Source organism: Athene noctua, chromosome 4 (genome assembly GCF_965140245.1).
Source record: "Athene noctua chromosome 4, bAthNoc1.hap1.1, whole genome shotgun sequence".
NCBI lineage: Eukaryota > Metazoa > Chordata > Aves > Strigiformes > Strigidae > Athene > Athene noctua.
The window spans coordinates 11,479,420-11,497,000 of NC_134040.1; the positions used below are offsets into that span (position 1 = coordinate 11,479,420).

The window sequence follows — 17,581 nt, forward strand, 5'->3', positions numbered from 1 at the left end:
TCACAGTTAGTTTCTTGAATCATGCATAGTAATACACTTAACTGGCTTATCATGCCTATTCTAAAATGTTTCTTCCTATTTCTTTTAATGGTGGATATAGATCTTTGCATATTAGTCATCAGTGAGAAGCACTTGAGATGCACTACTTTAAAACAGCACACCAAGAACGAAGCAGCACTACCTGTGATAAAAAAAGATATATTAGAAATAAAAGGAGATATGGCAACAAAAATGGCAATCTGACTCTTGCTTTTAACAGCGAATGTACAACATAGGTAAATGTTGTTCATTTCAGTAGCAATCAATTCATAAATATACAGACATGTATCGTTAGCATTTACAAACAAACACCACTTTTCCAAGAGCTGAGAACCTCAAGTGCAGTGAATGAATGCTTTTCATATTCCAATTCAATATATTTTTTATATTTCTTTAGTATTTGCTTTCAAAATAAATTAGGACTGCAATACTATTAATACTGTTCTTCAAAATATTTTCCATAAAAGTGTATGCCCAGTCACACAATCCAATACTGTAGTCTGCACTTGAAATTATTCCTTTAAGTCTCAAAGCTAAAAAATAAGGTAACAATCCAGTATATATTTTATCAATAACTGATTATTCACAAGACTTCTTTAATTATACAGTCTACAGGAAATCACAGCAGAAGCCACTTCTTTTTCATACATGTATGGCCCATTAAATATTCTTGACAATCACTGATGCTGTTGTTGGAAAGTCTGAATTAAAAATATCTTCTGTTGTAACCTGCAGTCATCAAGGGACAGTCTGCAACAAGTCAGTGCACTCCCCATCATTCTGTTCTCTTCTAGAAATTAGAAAAACAAAGTACAGCCAGATGACTTTTCCACTGCCTGTCTCTTCAGTGCTTTCTAAAATAAAAGTGTCTCACGTTCTACCAAAATTCGGTTGTATTTCCTGAGCCTCGTGTTTCCATGTGTTAGGTGTCCCTGGAGGCTTTCTTCTTATTTAGTCAATAGTAAATTGGGTGGTATTTAGGTCTTCCAAATACAGTCTAGATTACTGACATCTAGCATTACACTAAGGAGAAATGTTTGTTTCCTTGTTCTTCAGTACTGCTTTCTGCCTATGGAGCAAAAGCTTGGACCTTCACCCTCTAAACAAGAAAAAGAGTCATTACCTTCCCCAGACCCCCAAGTCCCAGGCTGAGTTCCCCACCATGAAGCAGTATACTGGGGGCTCTGCTGCTGCTTAGGGATGAGGAAACTGCCCAAAATAGACTCTCCAGATCATCTGACACAAAGCAGGGTGCCATGGCCCTGCTGTGTGTCTTGGAAGGGACATGTGGTGGGTCTATAGATGCCTTGGGGAGTGGGAATTGGGTGCTAGGAGAGGCACATCACACAGCACACCAGAATGGCCCAGGGTGTTTTCAGCAGAAAATCACCATGGACAACATTACTGACCAGTTCATTACTACATGGAAACACACAAAGGGCTTTTCTCTCCGGTCACTTGCTGTAGTATAAACCAGGATGAGTCCTGCGGAATGTAGTCAATTTAGGCTGACATTAACCTGGAACAAATGTCTATATCTAGCCTCTTTATGTATACTGAGAGACAGGGCTTTGTTGTTGTAATTACATTTTTTTAAAGATGTGAGTTGCATAAATCTCATAATCATTTCCTCTGTCTATAATGGCTGTAATCTGCAGTTCAAGAAGATTCCTAATTAATATTAATTCCCACCCTGCGCACAGTGTGTTTTGGCAAGTAATTAGGTCTGAAGGGATGGCCAAACACACTGATCTTCAAATTTTGAACAATTTAATTACAGGCTTGTTTTCTGTGTGGAGCTGCATAAGCTATGAGTTTAGTAGAGAGCATCAGTGCGGTCCTGTTACTGAGGATGTCTCTGCAGCGAACAGCAGAGTGTGCTCTGCAGGAGAGAGGGCAGGCTGCTCTCTTTTTCTAGCCAAAACCGTTTGATTTAAACGAAAGCCAAACTATCAGTTTATGTGAGTGACTGTTTACCTGGAGGCGGCTCTGTCAGACTGCTAAAATTGCTGTAAATGCCTTCCTGGGAGAAGCTGACTAACAACTGAAAGCAGAAAGTAGCCACTCCAAAGAAGGAATACTTTAAATTTTAAATGAGTTCATCAACAAAGCAGCTGCCTTTGTCACATATTTACAGAGTAATTTTGTATGACTACACACATGAGAAATTATTCTCTTTACTCTTTTAGAAATTCAGACATTTCTTAGATATTTTTAAATTTGTTTCTTAATATTTTTTACTCATTAAGCTAAAGTGACTAATGCAGAGGCCACCTTTAAGGGCAAGTTACTGTTCTAGATAAGAAGGGAACCTCACCTGTCCCAGGTTGTCATTTGCTAGATGTTTCTTTGATGCCAGGTAATGGGATCTTTGCTGGTAAGGGGAGCTCTAAAACCATTACCCATTCTCTTAACAGATGTTCTAAAAAAATCTTGAAAATTCACATCAGTCAAATAACTGTTATATATCTCACTCCATTTTTCAGAGACAGAAGAGAATCCAGATTGCCTCTGCCCAGCCAAAGGTGTCAAAACAAAGTCATAAAAGTACCAGAAATAGCAAGATTACTAACTCATCAATGACTTAAATGATGGAGAATGACAATACAAGCAAATAGTTAAATGTGTAATGTTAAATTGCAAATGCGATACAAAAGATTAAATGTGTTTTCACAGGTGCTTCAGAAAGTCCTTACTTGTAAACTCTTTACTTATAACCTAATGGTAATTGTGGTGGATATGAGCCAAGATTTGCACCTGCTGGAATTGCTTAATATAAATAGCACGAACCAGAATATCTGACTGGGGTGCTTATGATTAAAGATCGAGAGAGGAAAAAAAACCAACAACAAAAAAATCTTTGATGCATTGGTATTTCCTCACAGGATACTCCCTGCACTGTCAATCATGCTTGTCTACTTTGCTTTGCAAAGTATTTACTCACTTGAATAATTTAACTGTTGAAGAATAATTGATCTTGAATCAGATGCAATAAGAACGCTTATCTATCTGACTCATGCGGACACTCTGAGTCCTTACACTTGACCCTGGTACACTGCAACATCATTACTTATGGCTGTGTCTCCCTCTGAGAACTCAGGAGTGCTCCTACAGGGAGGCTAGCTCTAGGAGTGCAATGTTAAAAGACAGGTATGTCTCACATGTCCCTCTGCAATGGACACCAAAATGTGTTTGAACAGGATGTGCATCTGTTTAAGAGGAGGAACAGCTGACAAATGTCACAGGTATTTAGTCTGTTTATAATAACAGTGCATATGCGTTGGTATCTGATGTTTATGCTGGTACACTTAAGTAAATATTCACACCTAAGTAGGGGCCTTTTCTGCACTGATCTCTGAACCCAGCATTTGTGATTCCTAAGTACCGATGTCAGTTCCAGAAATTGAGTTAAATTTTGATTCTGCATAGCATTAATAAAACTTCTTCGGTATGAATTTTTTCTTTGTAGAACCTATAGTTAATTTGTATGGCTTCTGTGTTGTTATTTTCAAGACTGAAAGATTCTTCGAGTTAGCTGAATCTTACATAGCTATGACAAGCAAGTAGAATACAAATAAGGGAATGTTAAATATTGTGCTAAACTGGCTTCCATTTCCAATAGCTGCAGTAACTTAAATAATCAGGGACTGGTAAGACATATCACAAGTTTCTGATTGATTATGGTCTTCCTACAGCTAATCGATGATTTGAATGGGTTATACATTTTGATGTCCTGAACTTTATGTGAACTTGAAATCAACATTTCCTTTGCATGACGATAAATAGTAGCCTAAAATACTTGCTGCTACTCCTGCTGTGCATCATCTGTGGGTTAAACCATTTTTATCTGGAAGATCCTGTGTTCACCACATTCAGTAGATAATTTGTTCTTAAAGGTACATTACAATTTTTTACATGTTTTATCTAATATTCTTGGTGATTGCCATTAGCCTAGATACAAACATAAACTACCACACACTGAAGATGTTGAAAAAATAGATAAGATCAGAAAACTCCCAACACATTAGTCCATACTCTTCACATGTTTTGTGAAGGGGGTATGAAAACAGTAATTTCATCCCTCCCTTCTTTCCTCTCTCCTTCGCTTGCTTCCTCTCTCCCTCTCTTCCTTGCTTCATCTTTCTCACTGGCAAGCATAAGAATGAGTTACATGAATTAAGAATTAATTTTATGACACCTCTTCTGTTTTGTAAGATGCTTCTAATGAGCCAATTTCACTTAAAAACTTAAGCTGACAGTTATTTATTGATATGTACTGATTTGCCATTTCGAAATATAAGGTTCCATTCATCAAAATACAGAAGGACGTGTATAATTTTAATTACATGCTTGAGCTGAAATCCAAAATAGACAGTAAAATGTCAAATGCATCTCTTTGACCTGCAGGTGATTCTCCGGTGGATTGCATAAAGAGTACCGAGAGATACTGCTATAGCAGGGAGATGATGCCTGCTAGAAGTCACTGCTCCAAACTCATTTCCAATTTTGGGTTCCCTTCTGGACTATACAACTTGTAATACAGGCTGAAAATAGTCTCAAGTCATCAAAGAAATGAAATATTACAACATAGAGAGGGTATCAGAATTTTTGGCAATATTTTAAGTGCATGTGTGAAAATGACTACCATCTAATATCAAGCTGGAACAAATTAATATGATAAGGAAAAGAGTATTATTATTTACATGGATTTTACTGGTTCTTACTGGCAAGGTCCAGTGTGTCATCAATGATGTGTTGACATGACAGATACAGATACAGTATATATACAGTCAAGGCTCACTTGACAATAGTGAAAATACTTCTTGATTGAATTGTCCTTTTTGGTGAAGGGACATATTCCCTCAAAATTAAATACATGAAGAAATGCTGGATCTCCTCTAATAGCATTACTAGAAATCAGGTAGCTCTTTTCTGTATATGATGAAATTCACAGACACTGGAGACGTATGGACATCAATTATACACAACCATCATGAAAATGAAAAAAACCACATTAAAATATTGCAAGAAAGAGTAGTAGATCTAAAATGAAAGATGAACACATAAGGAATGATTTTCAGGTGTAACATTCAAATAAGCTTTAAGATACAGCAGAAACTGCATTTGACATTATATAAAAAGAATGGGAAGCCATTTGTAAATTTTATATTAATACAGCAGATTGTTCTTTATTAAAACTAGGAAAGAAGAGTGGATTAGCAATGCCACATGGGATGCTATTACAGAAAAAAAGACAGGATAAGTTAAATCTACTCAGTACATTAAGGCCAGAAAAGTAAACAAAGGAAAAAGGAATACAGGGATAAAGATAAAGCAGTCAAAAGATCAGCCGAGAAAAGGATAAAAGAGGTTCTGTTGATAGACAGGCACTGAAAGCAGGAACAGCAGCACTGAAGGGAGACATAAGAACATTTTATCAAACTGTTTAAAGACTTACTAGAGATTTTAAGCTACAAGGAAAGTGCAGTAAGGAGTAATGACTGGAAAAAAGGAACCTCACTTTATTTTAGAGGAAAAAAGAATAGAAGGGCGAACACCTCCCAAACTCTGCAAGAAAAACCACCTTATTTTGCTAGTCAAAGATGGCAGAACTTGACACCTGTCTTGAAGAAATTAAATCTTCATGATCTTAAAGTAGCCTCTGAAAGATGGAAGAATTCGAAATCAGCAGCTACAATTCAAATCACTATAGCATAGATATGAGGAAATGAAAAGGACAACAAGATATATGGACATGTCCCTTAGGTTTCATGTGAAGCAGAAATAATACAATCTGCTGTTGTTTCCATGGAAAGTCTTCACTGTACTCAACTATGCTCCTTTGAAGTTGCCATTCAGAGCAGATACAGGAAACATGGCAACATCTGATCCTGTGCAGACAAGATCTTTTTTCTGCAAAGCAACATAGAACAATGTACAAAATGGTAGATGCCTCTTGAACTGCACAGGGTTTGATTTAATAATGGATTGTCATGGCAAGTAGTACCATCCTTTGAAATCCCTCAGATGGCAATTCAAAATATTAAGCAGAAGAATGCCATGAAGTAGATGCAGCTGGGAGGTGATGAACTTTGGTGACAAAGAACCCATCTTCTTCTTCCCCACCTTCATTAAAATCCATTGGAATGGATTCTGTTACTTCATCATTTCTGTGGAAATGGGTATTTCAGTATAAATTAAGAGAGCAGAGATGTAAAGGTTTGTAGCTGAAATCTGTCACCTAACTAAATCAGCTGAAAAATATGTCATGAAAAAGGCTGTCTTACACTTATGTCACACAGGGCCTACAATTAATAAATTGGACATAGGCAATGTCACAGGCGATAAATTATCTACACAGAATTGTCTCTATTTAGAAGCCGAAGTTTTTACAAACTTTCATAACCTCATTCAAAATGCAAATAAATGCATGCTTGATGTAAGTTCAGAACAATGAACTAAGTACTTCCCATACATATTACTGTGCAGAAATCTTGCATGATTAAAAAAAATATTGAAATCAAGGGGAAGCGTCTTCAAATACAGTGCAGAGTGCTAGAAAAATAATGCACTCGTCCTGTGCAAATGGCACAGCTATCAGTACAGGTGTCTGTGAAGGCTATTTAAAGTACTGACTTAATAAATAAGAAATGAAGAAGACTTAAAATGAGTACAGATAATGGAAACAGTACAAATAGGAAAAAGGAAGAGAGGGGACATAGATCTATTTTTCATGACTCTCCAGTAATAGGGAGACTCAAACAAATACTTTTGTAGTAGCCCCAGGTTTGGTTCCAAATGGCTGAATCAATGGCACTCTGCAACACAGTTATGGTTGATGTGATCCTGTTACAAAACCAAAAACGTCTTACAGAAATGAGCTAGACAGGATATGGCTTACTAACGTTATTTGAGTTCTGGTTTATGGTCTTACCAACAACAATGATGCCATTTAGTAAGAGCATGAAAAATGGTTACAAATATATGAGAGAAGAAAAATTGCATTAGGGAGCCGAACCAATAAATTTCTTTATTCAATTTTAGCTCAAGCATAATACTATCTTCAACAGGGCAATTAAGTTTTAGTTTCACATCAAGGAAAAAAAACAATGAATAAACTGCTTTTGATTTGGTCTTGATCCTTTAATTGTCAGTGAAATACTCTTTCATACAGAAGAATGAGTTTCAAACAGACTAATTTCAATAAAAATTTTCTCCTTCTGTGGACATTGTACTAAAAAAATAATTGCAGCGGAGGGAAAGTTAATGAAGAAAGAACATAACTGGTTCAAATTACAGTTTCAAACAAAAGGTCAGCTGATGCCTAGATTTACAAGAGTTCAATTTTCATATGTCAAAGGAAAAATGAACAGATGCTGTCATGAGGATCACAACAGAAACAAGTTGACACTTAGATCTTTTGAAAATTTGGTTCTATTTGTGGATACTAAAAGTTTACCCTGACTTCTTTCAGGAATTTACAGATTAATGTCCATTTAATACTACAGAATTTCATAATCTTTCCCTTGATAACAATAGTCAAGTTTTGAAGGACCTGAATTCACCTCCAAAGTAACTGTTGGTTTCCATATCTTTAGCTCCTTTCTTTCGAAATCCAGGACAGACTACTTACTCTTCACCTCTTATCTCATTTTTCTATCACATGGTTTGTACTGCAGTTTATCTATTTAACTACTCACAAAGATTTCAGCTGACCCACTCTATTCGATCACGGCATCCTGAGCAGATTTATAACGCAAATTGTGTCTTAGAAAGTATATAGATGTACAGGATGTTTTGTCAGCAGAGTTTCTTGTATGGTTGATAAGGCTGCATAATTTTGCCTATTGATGTAAAGCTTAGTTTGAGAGATTAGAGAGCACTTCCAGATGTTTAGTAAATCAGGCTGTCCTATAAACCTTTTTGTTTATCTAAGATACATTTTCAAAGTCACAACGGGGAAGTAAGGAACCCAGTTCCCACTTAAAATCAAATATCATTTCCTTTATTAACACAGATGACATATTTCCTCTGTAAATGACAATGTTGTTCTCCTGTGGAGGGAGGGATTATTTAAAAAAAAAAAAAAAAAGGCATTGAAAAGCATTTAATAGCATGGTTGCAATTGTGACAACTAAAGATATAAAGTATAACAAGACAGGTTTCTAGGAGGAGGTACTTTTTTCCACTAACTCATCTGATACTTTTGGGAGGAAAAAGAGACAAGCTTTTGGGCACACAAGTTTTTCTTCAGATCTTGGACAGAAGAGTCATAACGTATTTGGAAACGCAAACCAGCTGGAACATTTTTTTCTCCTAAATCTGTGTGCAAACACAGTGCACACTCCTTACAGCACTGTTCAAAGCAAATGTCCTTATACAACATAACAGAAGTTTAAAGGTTTCAGTGTCAGAGATAGTATTTCCACCAACTTCAGTGGCTGGGTTGATGTCACCTTTGGTAACTGTTCCTGAGTTTGGACTTGAGTTCTTGAGGCCACTGCTGTCCAGTTTCCCAGTGAGAGCTTTTGGATTTCCCAAGACTTAAACCCAGGTGCAGGTAGTGGGTCTCTTTGGCCAATACAGTCTTCTGGTAGCTCAAACTGAACTAAAGGTCAGTCCAACTTGAGAATCCAAGTAAAAGCCAACAAGAATTAGAGACAACAAGCAATAACAAATAGTTCTGCTCCTGCGGGATCTTCTCAGCCTGCTGTGATGGGAGGTTTATAGTGGGCTGCTGGATGAGGGACCCAGGGCAGCAGTGACAGCGTACAGCAGACGGATGTGTTACCAATAGTACAGTATCTATTGGATTACTTCAGAAAGACTGGGCTTGGGTCAGTTTAAGCCAGGTCCAGTTTATTGCCTGGAAGAGCCTCATTCAGCCTCATGAGACCCTATTAACACCTACCAAGCATGAACTCAAATGAAGGACAATGGTTAGGAGCTGATAACTATTGGGAAACCAGTTTTAAGAGTGAACATAACATAAATGCAGGGTTTTGGAAGGAAAAAAACAGCAAGATGCCTACCCATCTTGCCTTCTTACCTTTCTACAGACCTTAGCCTTTGTTTTATACCGCTGTTGTTCACCCTGCTCCTACCTTTGTTTCTCAGTAGACTAAGCAGATCTTCACGAGGGTAGATTTCTTGTACCTATGCCCATGCTTCATTGACCTCAATATACATGAGCTGGGGTGACATATGGCTATTTAGGCAAACTGAATCTCAGATACCTATGTAAGAACCCAAATGTTCTTTCCCTGGTTTCAGCATCACAGTACAACCGAATCGTTTCAGCATCACAGTACAACTTTACTGCTAAAGAAACCACAACAAAACAGGAATATTTTGCTCCAAATTTATTTTTAATTTTTTCCATATCCCAGTTGGCATTTCCTCATTAGAAATGCTAAACAATTGCTCAGACATTTCCTTCTCATTCCTTTTGTTATGAAACTTCTGCATTGACTTATTTTGAGCAAAGATGTCTTTAAAAGCTTCAACTCTTTTAATCTGAAACCCCAAATCATTAGCTGAAAGTTTATTTCAAATTCCAGTTCATACAACTTCAAGACACACTTTGTCAGTCTGACTTTATAACAACCCTAGTAAGGGAACTGAATATCGCATGGCTTATATACCCCTTTTTTGACAGTTCCTGAATCCCAAATATTCATGTGATTTTGCAGGTTTTATTTACTATATTTTAAATCCAGATGGAACCAGTTAGATCATACATTCCAGCTTTCTGCCTAATGCTGGTCACATCAAAGGTTAGACCTTAAATTCCCGTACTTTGTCCTCTCAGTTCACAGAGACCGTTATGAAATTCTCAGATATGAAGAACTGACCACAAATATTAGGGAGCTGCTTCAGTGGTTATTTAGGTTTCACGTTAAAAATGTGCTATTTACTTCTTGTCTGAACTTTACTAAACTCAATGTCCATTCATTTAATCTTCCTGTAGCTTTGTAAGATTTTTAAGTAGCTCACCTTATCAGGTTGCTTGTCTATGTAGAAGGACTTGAGAGGGCATCAGATTTCTACTTCATTTTGTTCTATATGTTACACTTTGGTTGTTTAGGTGATTATTGCTTCTGCATTTCAGTCATATTAGAGTTTGTTGCCTGACAAAATTTAGTTTCAACATTATGTGCTTTCTCTTTTAGATGCAGTCACGGTGTATTTGTTAATGAGTTTTCAAATACAAAAAAAAAAAAACAACCTTGAGTAAATTGCTTACAAAACAGATTAATTAGATTATAATCTCCAGAGGAATTTTTCTTCCTATCAGAGTTAAACATATTCACTTCCAACCCTTCATAATCCAGTTCATGTAGCTACGCAAATGGACAGAGTGCAGAGCAGCCAGCGCTGGTTGCGTCAAAAAGGTAACTGGAATCAGTAGTATTCCTTATCACTCCCCAAAGCCGCAGGCTGTTCTATTTCAACTTGTGGACCATTACAATATCAATTTTGTTATTTTAAATGTTATACAGTGAGAAGTTCTCTTGTGTACATGCGCCTTCACTACTCACAGTTTTGTGTTGAATATGATCCTGGCAGTAGTAAATAGAACATGTGAACCAGTCTGCAACTCTCCCAAGACCTAGGGACACTGCACTTCTGGGTCCAGATGGGACCAGAAAGGAGGCACAAACCAGCTGTTCAGGCTGGGAATGCCTATAGGCATAGGTTTGTCTCTAGAAATCAGCAGGATGATGATGAAGGAGTTTAGGCAGCTCCAAAACTAGGTACTAGTCATGGAATCCAGTCAGGCTGTGGTTTTCAGCACCACTGTGCCCTGCAAGTTCTGTTGCAGAGGTGTTACCTCTTTCATTGGATCTTTTACAGTGTCACAGTGGGAAAAATCACCCATCCCACTCAAGGCAGTAATGTTGCCACACAGCATAAAAGGAATACACTATTCTGGGTTAAAAGTGAATTGACTGGCTGCGGATGAATTAATATTCTGTCTCACTTGAAAAGAAAGCTAATCCTGTGGTTAGGGTTACAGTACTATTGTATTATACAAGCACAGGCTCTTTGCACCTTTGCCCAAGAAAAGCAAGCACAGCAGCAAAGAGACCAGCGGAGTCCCAAAATCTTCGACAAAAACTTTGAAGAATTTGTGATCCAACATCCAGGCACCAGGAGGGGCTCCCAGAAGAGGCGTGCTGCGTATGTGGCTGTCCTTACCCTAATCGCACAGCGCAATCTCCAGAGGAGGACCCGGGGGATGTGGGGAGAGTGGGTGGAGGAAGGGACTTGAGAAGAGAGAACATATGCCCCGGTGCAGGGCAGTGGCTTTTCTCAGGACCACGTATCACCACAGACCGGGGCTACACTGAATTACCTTCTACCCTCCCTTGGGCAGGTTCAGCTAAACAAAGAGGCATTAAAGTGACCCTGACTTTATTTTTATTGTCAGTTCTCCAATTTGTTTTCCAAAGGAAGGTAATGTAAGACACAGGGCTGTCAGCAAAGCTCTGAAGATGCGTCCCTCAGAGCCCCCACCGGAGGCCGGTAGACGGGTGGGGCTGGGGCAAGCCCAGAGCTCCAGGGCCCACCGGCCGCCTCTGCCGGGAGGGAGCCGCCCCACCTGCTGCTGCACCCGTTTCCTCCGGCAACCTCTGGGGGATCTTCCGCAGAAAGCCCGCAAGTCCGAAGAGGGGGAAATACCACTCTAAGTTTCCTCAGTGCTTTCTCTCCCGCACTGTGAGGTTCCTCTCTTTACCCGACGAACGCCGAACACTTCCGAGAGCTTTCCCTCCCAGGCCAGCACTCGCCCCGGTGCGGGGCTCGCCCCGGTCTCCAGCGGAGAAGCGTGCGGCGGAAAGCCTGCGGCTACCCGGGGAGCGCTCACCCTCAAGCTGCGCCCAAACACCGCTACGCGTGCCCGGGACGGGCCGCGCAGCCCCCGCCCGCCGCGCTCCCCTCGGGGCTGCGCGGCGCCGCCGGCCGGTAGCGGCCCGGCGCAGGCGGGCAAGGCCGCCCCCTAGCGCGCGACACCGGCGCCGCAGGCGGCGCCCGCCCCGCCGCGCCCCGGGGGGTGAACGCGGCGCCGCTCCGCATGGCAGCGGCAGCTCCTGCCCGCCGGGGCCGTGCCCGCTCAGAGCCGCGCCGCGGCCAGGAGAAACACCTGCCGGGCCGCCGAGCGGGGCCGGAGGCTGCGGCGGGGAGTTGGAGCGGGCGGCGCGGCTCGGCGGCTCCTGGCGCTCCGCGGCGCTCGGGGCGCTTTCCCGCCCGCCGGGGTGTTCCGCTGAGGCGGGCGCGGCGGCTTCACCTGGCGGGACTGAGCATGCGCGCGGCGGCGGGGCACGCCGCCGATTGGGAGCGCGATGCAAGACTAGGACGGAGCCGCCGGGCGGCCGCGACTTCGCCGAGAGCGCGCTGCCGCGCCGCCGGAGCGGGGGCGCCGGGAGCCGCTCTCCATGGGATTTGATGCTGCCGCTGCCTCGGACCTTGCTCCCTGCCGCGATCCAGCTCCCGCCGGGGACTCCCGCTGGCCGGGCGGCGCCCCCTCCGGAGCCGCGGGCTGCCTTGAGCCGGGCATGACCGGGCGGGCGGCGGGGGCCAGCCGTGCCCCGCCGCCCCCTCGCCGGGGGCCGGGCGGAGGCAGCGCCGCCGCGCTCCCTGCCGCGCCGGGGCGGCGCTGCCCGGCCCTGCCCTGAGGGGCCGGGGGAGCGGCGGGCGGCTCCGCCGCGGGGCTCCGCGCGTCGGGGCGGCCGTTGGACCGTTGGCAGGGGGCGATGAGGGCGGCGGGGCGGCGGCGGCGGGGCGGCGGGGCGGGGCGGGGGCTCCGCGGGGCTCTCTAGGACGCCGGCGCCCCGCACACCCACCATGGATCTGCTGCTGGTGGTGAACACGAGCCTGGGCTCCCCCAACGAGTCCCTGGCGCTGCCCCCCTCCTCGCCGTCCTCCTCGGCCCTCCTGCAGCCGCCCTCCCCCTACTCCCCGGCGGCCGTGGCCAGCCTGGCGGCAGTGGTGGGCTTCCTCATCGTCTTCACCATCGTGGGCAACGTGCTGGTGGTGATAGCTGTGCTCACCAGCCGGGCGCTGAGAGCCCCCCAGAACCTCTTCCTGGTGTCCCTGGCCAGCGCGGACATCCTGGTGGCTACCCTGGTCATGCCTTTCTCCTTAGCCAACGAGCTTATGAATTACTGGTACTTCGGCAAGGCTTGGTGTAACATTTACCTGGCCCTGGACGTGCTCTTCTGCACCTCCTCCATCGTCCACCTGTGCGCCATCAGCCTCGACAGGTATTGGTCGGTCACACAGGCGGTGGAGTACAACCTCAAACGGACCCCCCGGCGGATCAAGGCCATCATCCTCACTGTCTGGCTCATTTCAGCTGTCATCTCCTTCCCACCATTGATCTCCATGTACCGGGACCCTGAAGGAGATGTCTTTCCCCAGTGCAAGCTCAATGATGAGACATGGTACATCCTTTCTTCTTGCATTGGCTCTTTCTTTGCCCCCTGCCTCATCATGGTGTTGGTCTATATCCGCATCTACCGCGTGGCCAAGCTAAGGACCAGGACCCTCTCTGAGAAGCGTACGGTGCCAGAGGGGTCCTCCCAGACTGAGAATGGCTTGAGCCGCGCTGCTGGCGGCTGCACGTCCCTGAGGATGCAGCTGGGAGAGAATGGACATTACTCAGTGCACCACTGGCGCAAAGCCTCTGAGCTGGAGGACATTGAGCTGGAGGAGAGCAGCACCTCAGAGAGCAGACGGAGGCGGAGCCGGGAGGAGCATCCCCGCAAAAGCAGCAAGAGCCAGTCCTTCTCCTATTCATATTCCTCCAAGCACTCCAGTAGCCGTCTGTCCCGCTCTAGCAATCGCTCCATGCAGTTCTTCTCATATCGCCGTCGCCGGAAGCGTAGCAGCATCTGCCGGAAGAAAGTCACCCAGGCCCGGGAGAAGCGCTTCACTTTTGTGCTGGCCGTGGTCATGGGGGTCTTTGTAGTTTGCTGGTTCCCTTTCTTCTTCAGCTACAGCCTCTATGGTATTTGCCGGGAGGCGTGTGAGGTCCCTGAGACTCTGTTCAAGTTCTTCTTCTGGATTGGGTATTGCAATAGCTCCCTCAACCCAGTCATCTACACCATCTTCAACCAGGACTTCCGCAGGTCCTTTAAACACATTCTCTTTAAGAAGAAGAAGAAGAACTTCAGGCATTGAGCTGGAAGGATGGATTTTCCTTGAGCAGGAGTAGAGTTAAAAGAGAAGGAGAAGGCTCTATGCTTCAAAAAAGTGAGGGAAGAGAACATGGGGTTTGGGCTTAGAGAGAAGGAAGAGAGCTCTCCCCTCGGTGGAGCAGAGTGATGCTGCGGGGTACAGGGATGTAGTGTTGGGGAGGCTGAGGGCATTCACCATGGTACAGAATGTCAATGTGGTGCAGGAGTGCGGGTGGGTAAACGAGGAGGAGAGTGATTGTCTTTGAACCCTGACAGAGGGCATGGGTATTCTGCAGAGATAAATAGGCTAGGAAACTGAGTTTAGGAGGCAGTGAGCTTTTGTGGTCTCTGGAATTTTGTGGGAAAACAAGCAGAGACATCGAGAGGAAAGGATGAAGTGGCAGCAGTGGTGGAGATTTGAATATTTATAAATAGAGCAACTGGGGCCTATGGTGGGCTCGTCCCAGTAAGACATTGGCTTTTACTGCTTATGTGGGGAAAGAAAGTGCAAAGTATCAGGCACTGACAGCATTTTGAGTTACAAAAGGATTTAAATGTTTGCCAAAAAACCCCTAAAGAACAATCCAAACTCTTTTCTAAATAAACCTTTGTACTGTTAAAACCTTCTGAATGATGATTTTACACAGGACTTAAATGAAGCAGAAAGCATGGGGTTTTCTTTTTCTTTGGAGGGGTCTTTGCATATAGAGCTGGATGGGAAAGGTTTTTATTATCTCCCCACAATTTTTGATTTGTCAGTCGGACAAACCTGGGAGTCTTGATTGTTTTCATGAAATATGTAAAAAGAGCACACGCACCCCATGACCTTATTTCCCTCTGTTGGATCACCAGGCAGTAAATTCCTGCTCCATCCCTCTCAGATCAGTGGCCCAAGCACCTTGCTGTCCTGGAACAGGTAGTGGAAAAAATAAATTGGTGGACTCACCTAGCGTTTTCTCAGTCAAAAGAAATAAAAACCTCAAAATTTCCAACCAGCTCAACTTGCATGTGCCCTAGGGAACTTTTCCCCCCTTCTTTTTTAGGTCCCCCTCAAAAGGCTTATCTCAGGGGCTGGCTGCATGCTGCTCTCATTCTCGGACAGGCAGTTGGAGGCAGTCTGCTATGCAGATTTTCAGAGGAAGAGCAATTGCCATACCACTAAGGTCTTTAAATCTTTTGTATTTGCAGTCTTAGAGCAACTAAATCCTTTATTTTTTTAATGAGAAGCATACATTGCAGATTGTCAGTGGTGTATGTGAACAAATCTCAAAAGAGGGTGCAGCTGTTCCAAACCTTTAATATTAGTGTTGCTTTCTTTCCCTTTTCCTGTTTGCATTTGTAGTTTATGATTTCAGAGGATTTTGTTGCAGGGAGGGGAGAAGAGTTTGAATAGTTATTAAAAGAAACTGTATTTCCCACGGGTTTATAAAATGTCATAAACTGTAATGAAGAGAACAAGGGACGGGACTGTTGTCTGTACATTCACCACTGAATGCATACCGAGTGTAAGACTCAGCTGAGCATTTACATCCCGTCTCCAGCTGTGCTGCTGCAAGGTGTGTATTCTGTTTGTGGGGTAAATACTGCTCCGTTTTATGTGTATTACTCCTTCCATGGGTAGCAGGATTTGGCATCTGCCTCAAATGAACCTTTCCACAGTAAACAGCTCTTTGTAAAATGTAATGAAATCTAATCTTATACGGCAGGCTTCTTGAAACAGCTAATTATAATCTATACTTGAGAATCATTAGATATCTTGTTCTTTACTCCCTCTGCTCTGTCTGACAGGTGTCTGTAGCCTCTTTTCTCTTGAAATCTCTATGACATAAGGAGAAATGATAGAGCAGTCACTTTATTTCATCAGTTTTTCATAATAAGCATTTGGTTAACTTAACCCTGGAAGAGGAGGTTGTCAGTGGCTAAGATTCTCGTGTTAATTCAATAGACAACTCAATTGGGAGTTCTGCTAAAGTAAGGATTAGATGATTGCACCAAATGCATTAGAAGTTTGCTTGATTTCACTAAAGAAACAACTGAGACAATTTCAGAGTCCTAAGTCAGTAACTTATTGCATCTTTCTTGAAAAAAGTCTTAAGAGTTGTGAAAAGATTTGGGCTTTGTTTAAACATCTGCACTTAAGAAAAGGATGTTAAGACTTATTTTCAGGAGCACCCCTTTGTAGATAATAAATGGTTTGGTACAAACACATACCTGAGACAGATAAATTAAAAGATAGCAACCAAGAGGAGAAATTACAAGCCATTTTCTCTTTTGCAAAATGGAGAATTCTTTTTAAAGTTACATCAAGAAGAGCTGAAACAAGCTCATCTTATTTGTAGATAACGATGTAGCTAAAAAGTTCAGGTTTGTTTAATCTGAAGAAATTACATAATTGCCAGAGCAACCAAAGCAACATATGGTACATAGCTACTACCTCTAAGCTACTGGACAGCTTCATTAGAGACACCCATTCCTACCAAGATGAAGGTCTGCATTTGTCACTTAATGCCTGTTTAGAGTGGTTTCACAGTCTGCAGACACACAGCAGTTTCACTGTTGCACTGCTTTTGGAATGAGATTTGTTGCCTGTAAACACAATCCTTCCCATTTGTTTTTCCTTGTAGAATTCAAGGAGTCTATGGAAATGAAATTTAATTGACAGTCAGATTTTAGTGGATGTGAAGTATATATGGAATGACTGATGTGCCTTAAAAGTAATTTCTTTGCTATAAAATGATTCTGTGGTCATTATAAACATACAGGAAATAATGCTTCTAATTTTGTTTTGCATTTCCAAATGTCTAAAAAGAATTGATGCAGATACTGAACATCTATGTGCAGCAGCATACTTTAAACCAGGGCATTTTCTGTGGTTTTAATTTATTTCTCATCACAGTTACTCATCTGATTCAATGCCTCAAGAGGATCTTATTTCTTCTGAGCTAGATAAAAAGTAATATTCATTAATAAAGATGTGCAGTATACACCCCTTTTAAGTGCATTTCCCTTTAAATTAGTGAATACAGAGGATTTCTATTAAAATTGTTTTTAATGTAACTACTGAATATGCTTCAAGGAAGTAAAATGGGGCTGATTTATTTTTTTAATTACAGTGTTCTCTTATTACTTGTAAAGCTGAAGACTGGAATTTGTTTGTAACATATGTTGTTATGGTGTTAACTTTTCATAAAAAATTATCAGCTTTGCTACTCACACTGTGGTTGTGCTTCCACTGTAAGTTGACTAATAGTATATACAGGAAAAAAATAGTCAATGCAGCTTTTGCTTAATCAACAGGGAGAAGATATTTTATGTTTCTAATGTGTCCAGTTGTGTCTTTGATCACATCTGATGAGCTAGTT

General features: G+C 42.5%; 1 protein-coding gene across 1 annotated transcript; it reads left to right on the forward strand.

Moving 5' to 3' along the window:
* The first annotated feature begins 12,855 nt into the window (after nucleotides 1-12,855).
* Nucleotides 12,856-17,364, forward strand: ADRA2C (adrenoceptor alpha 2C). The gene has a single exon (XM_074903744.1). The coding sequence runs from the start codon at nucleotides 12,886-12,888 to the stop codon at nucleotides 14,221-14,223; it is 1,338 nt and encodes a 445-aa protein (XP_074759845.1). The 5' UTR covers nucleotides 12,856-12,885; the 3' UTR covers nucleotides 14,224-17,364.
* The last annotated feature ends 217 nt before the right edge of the window (nucleotides 17,365-17,581 follow it).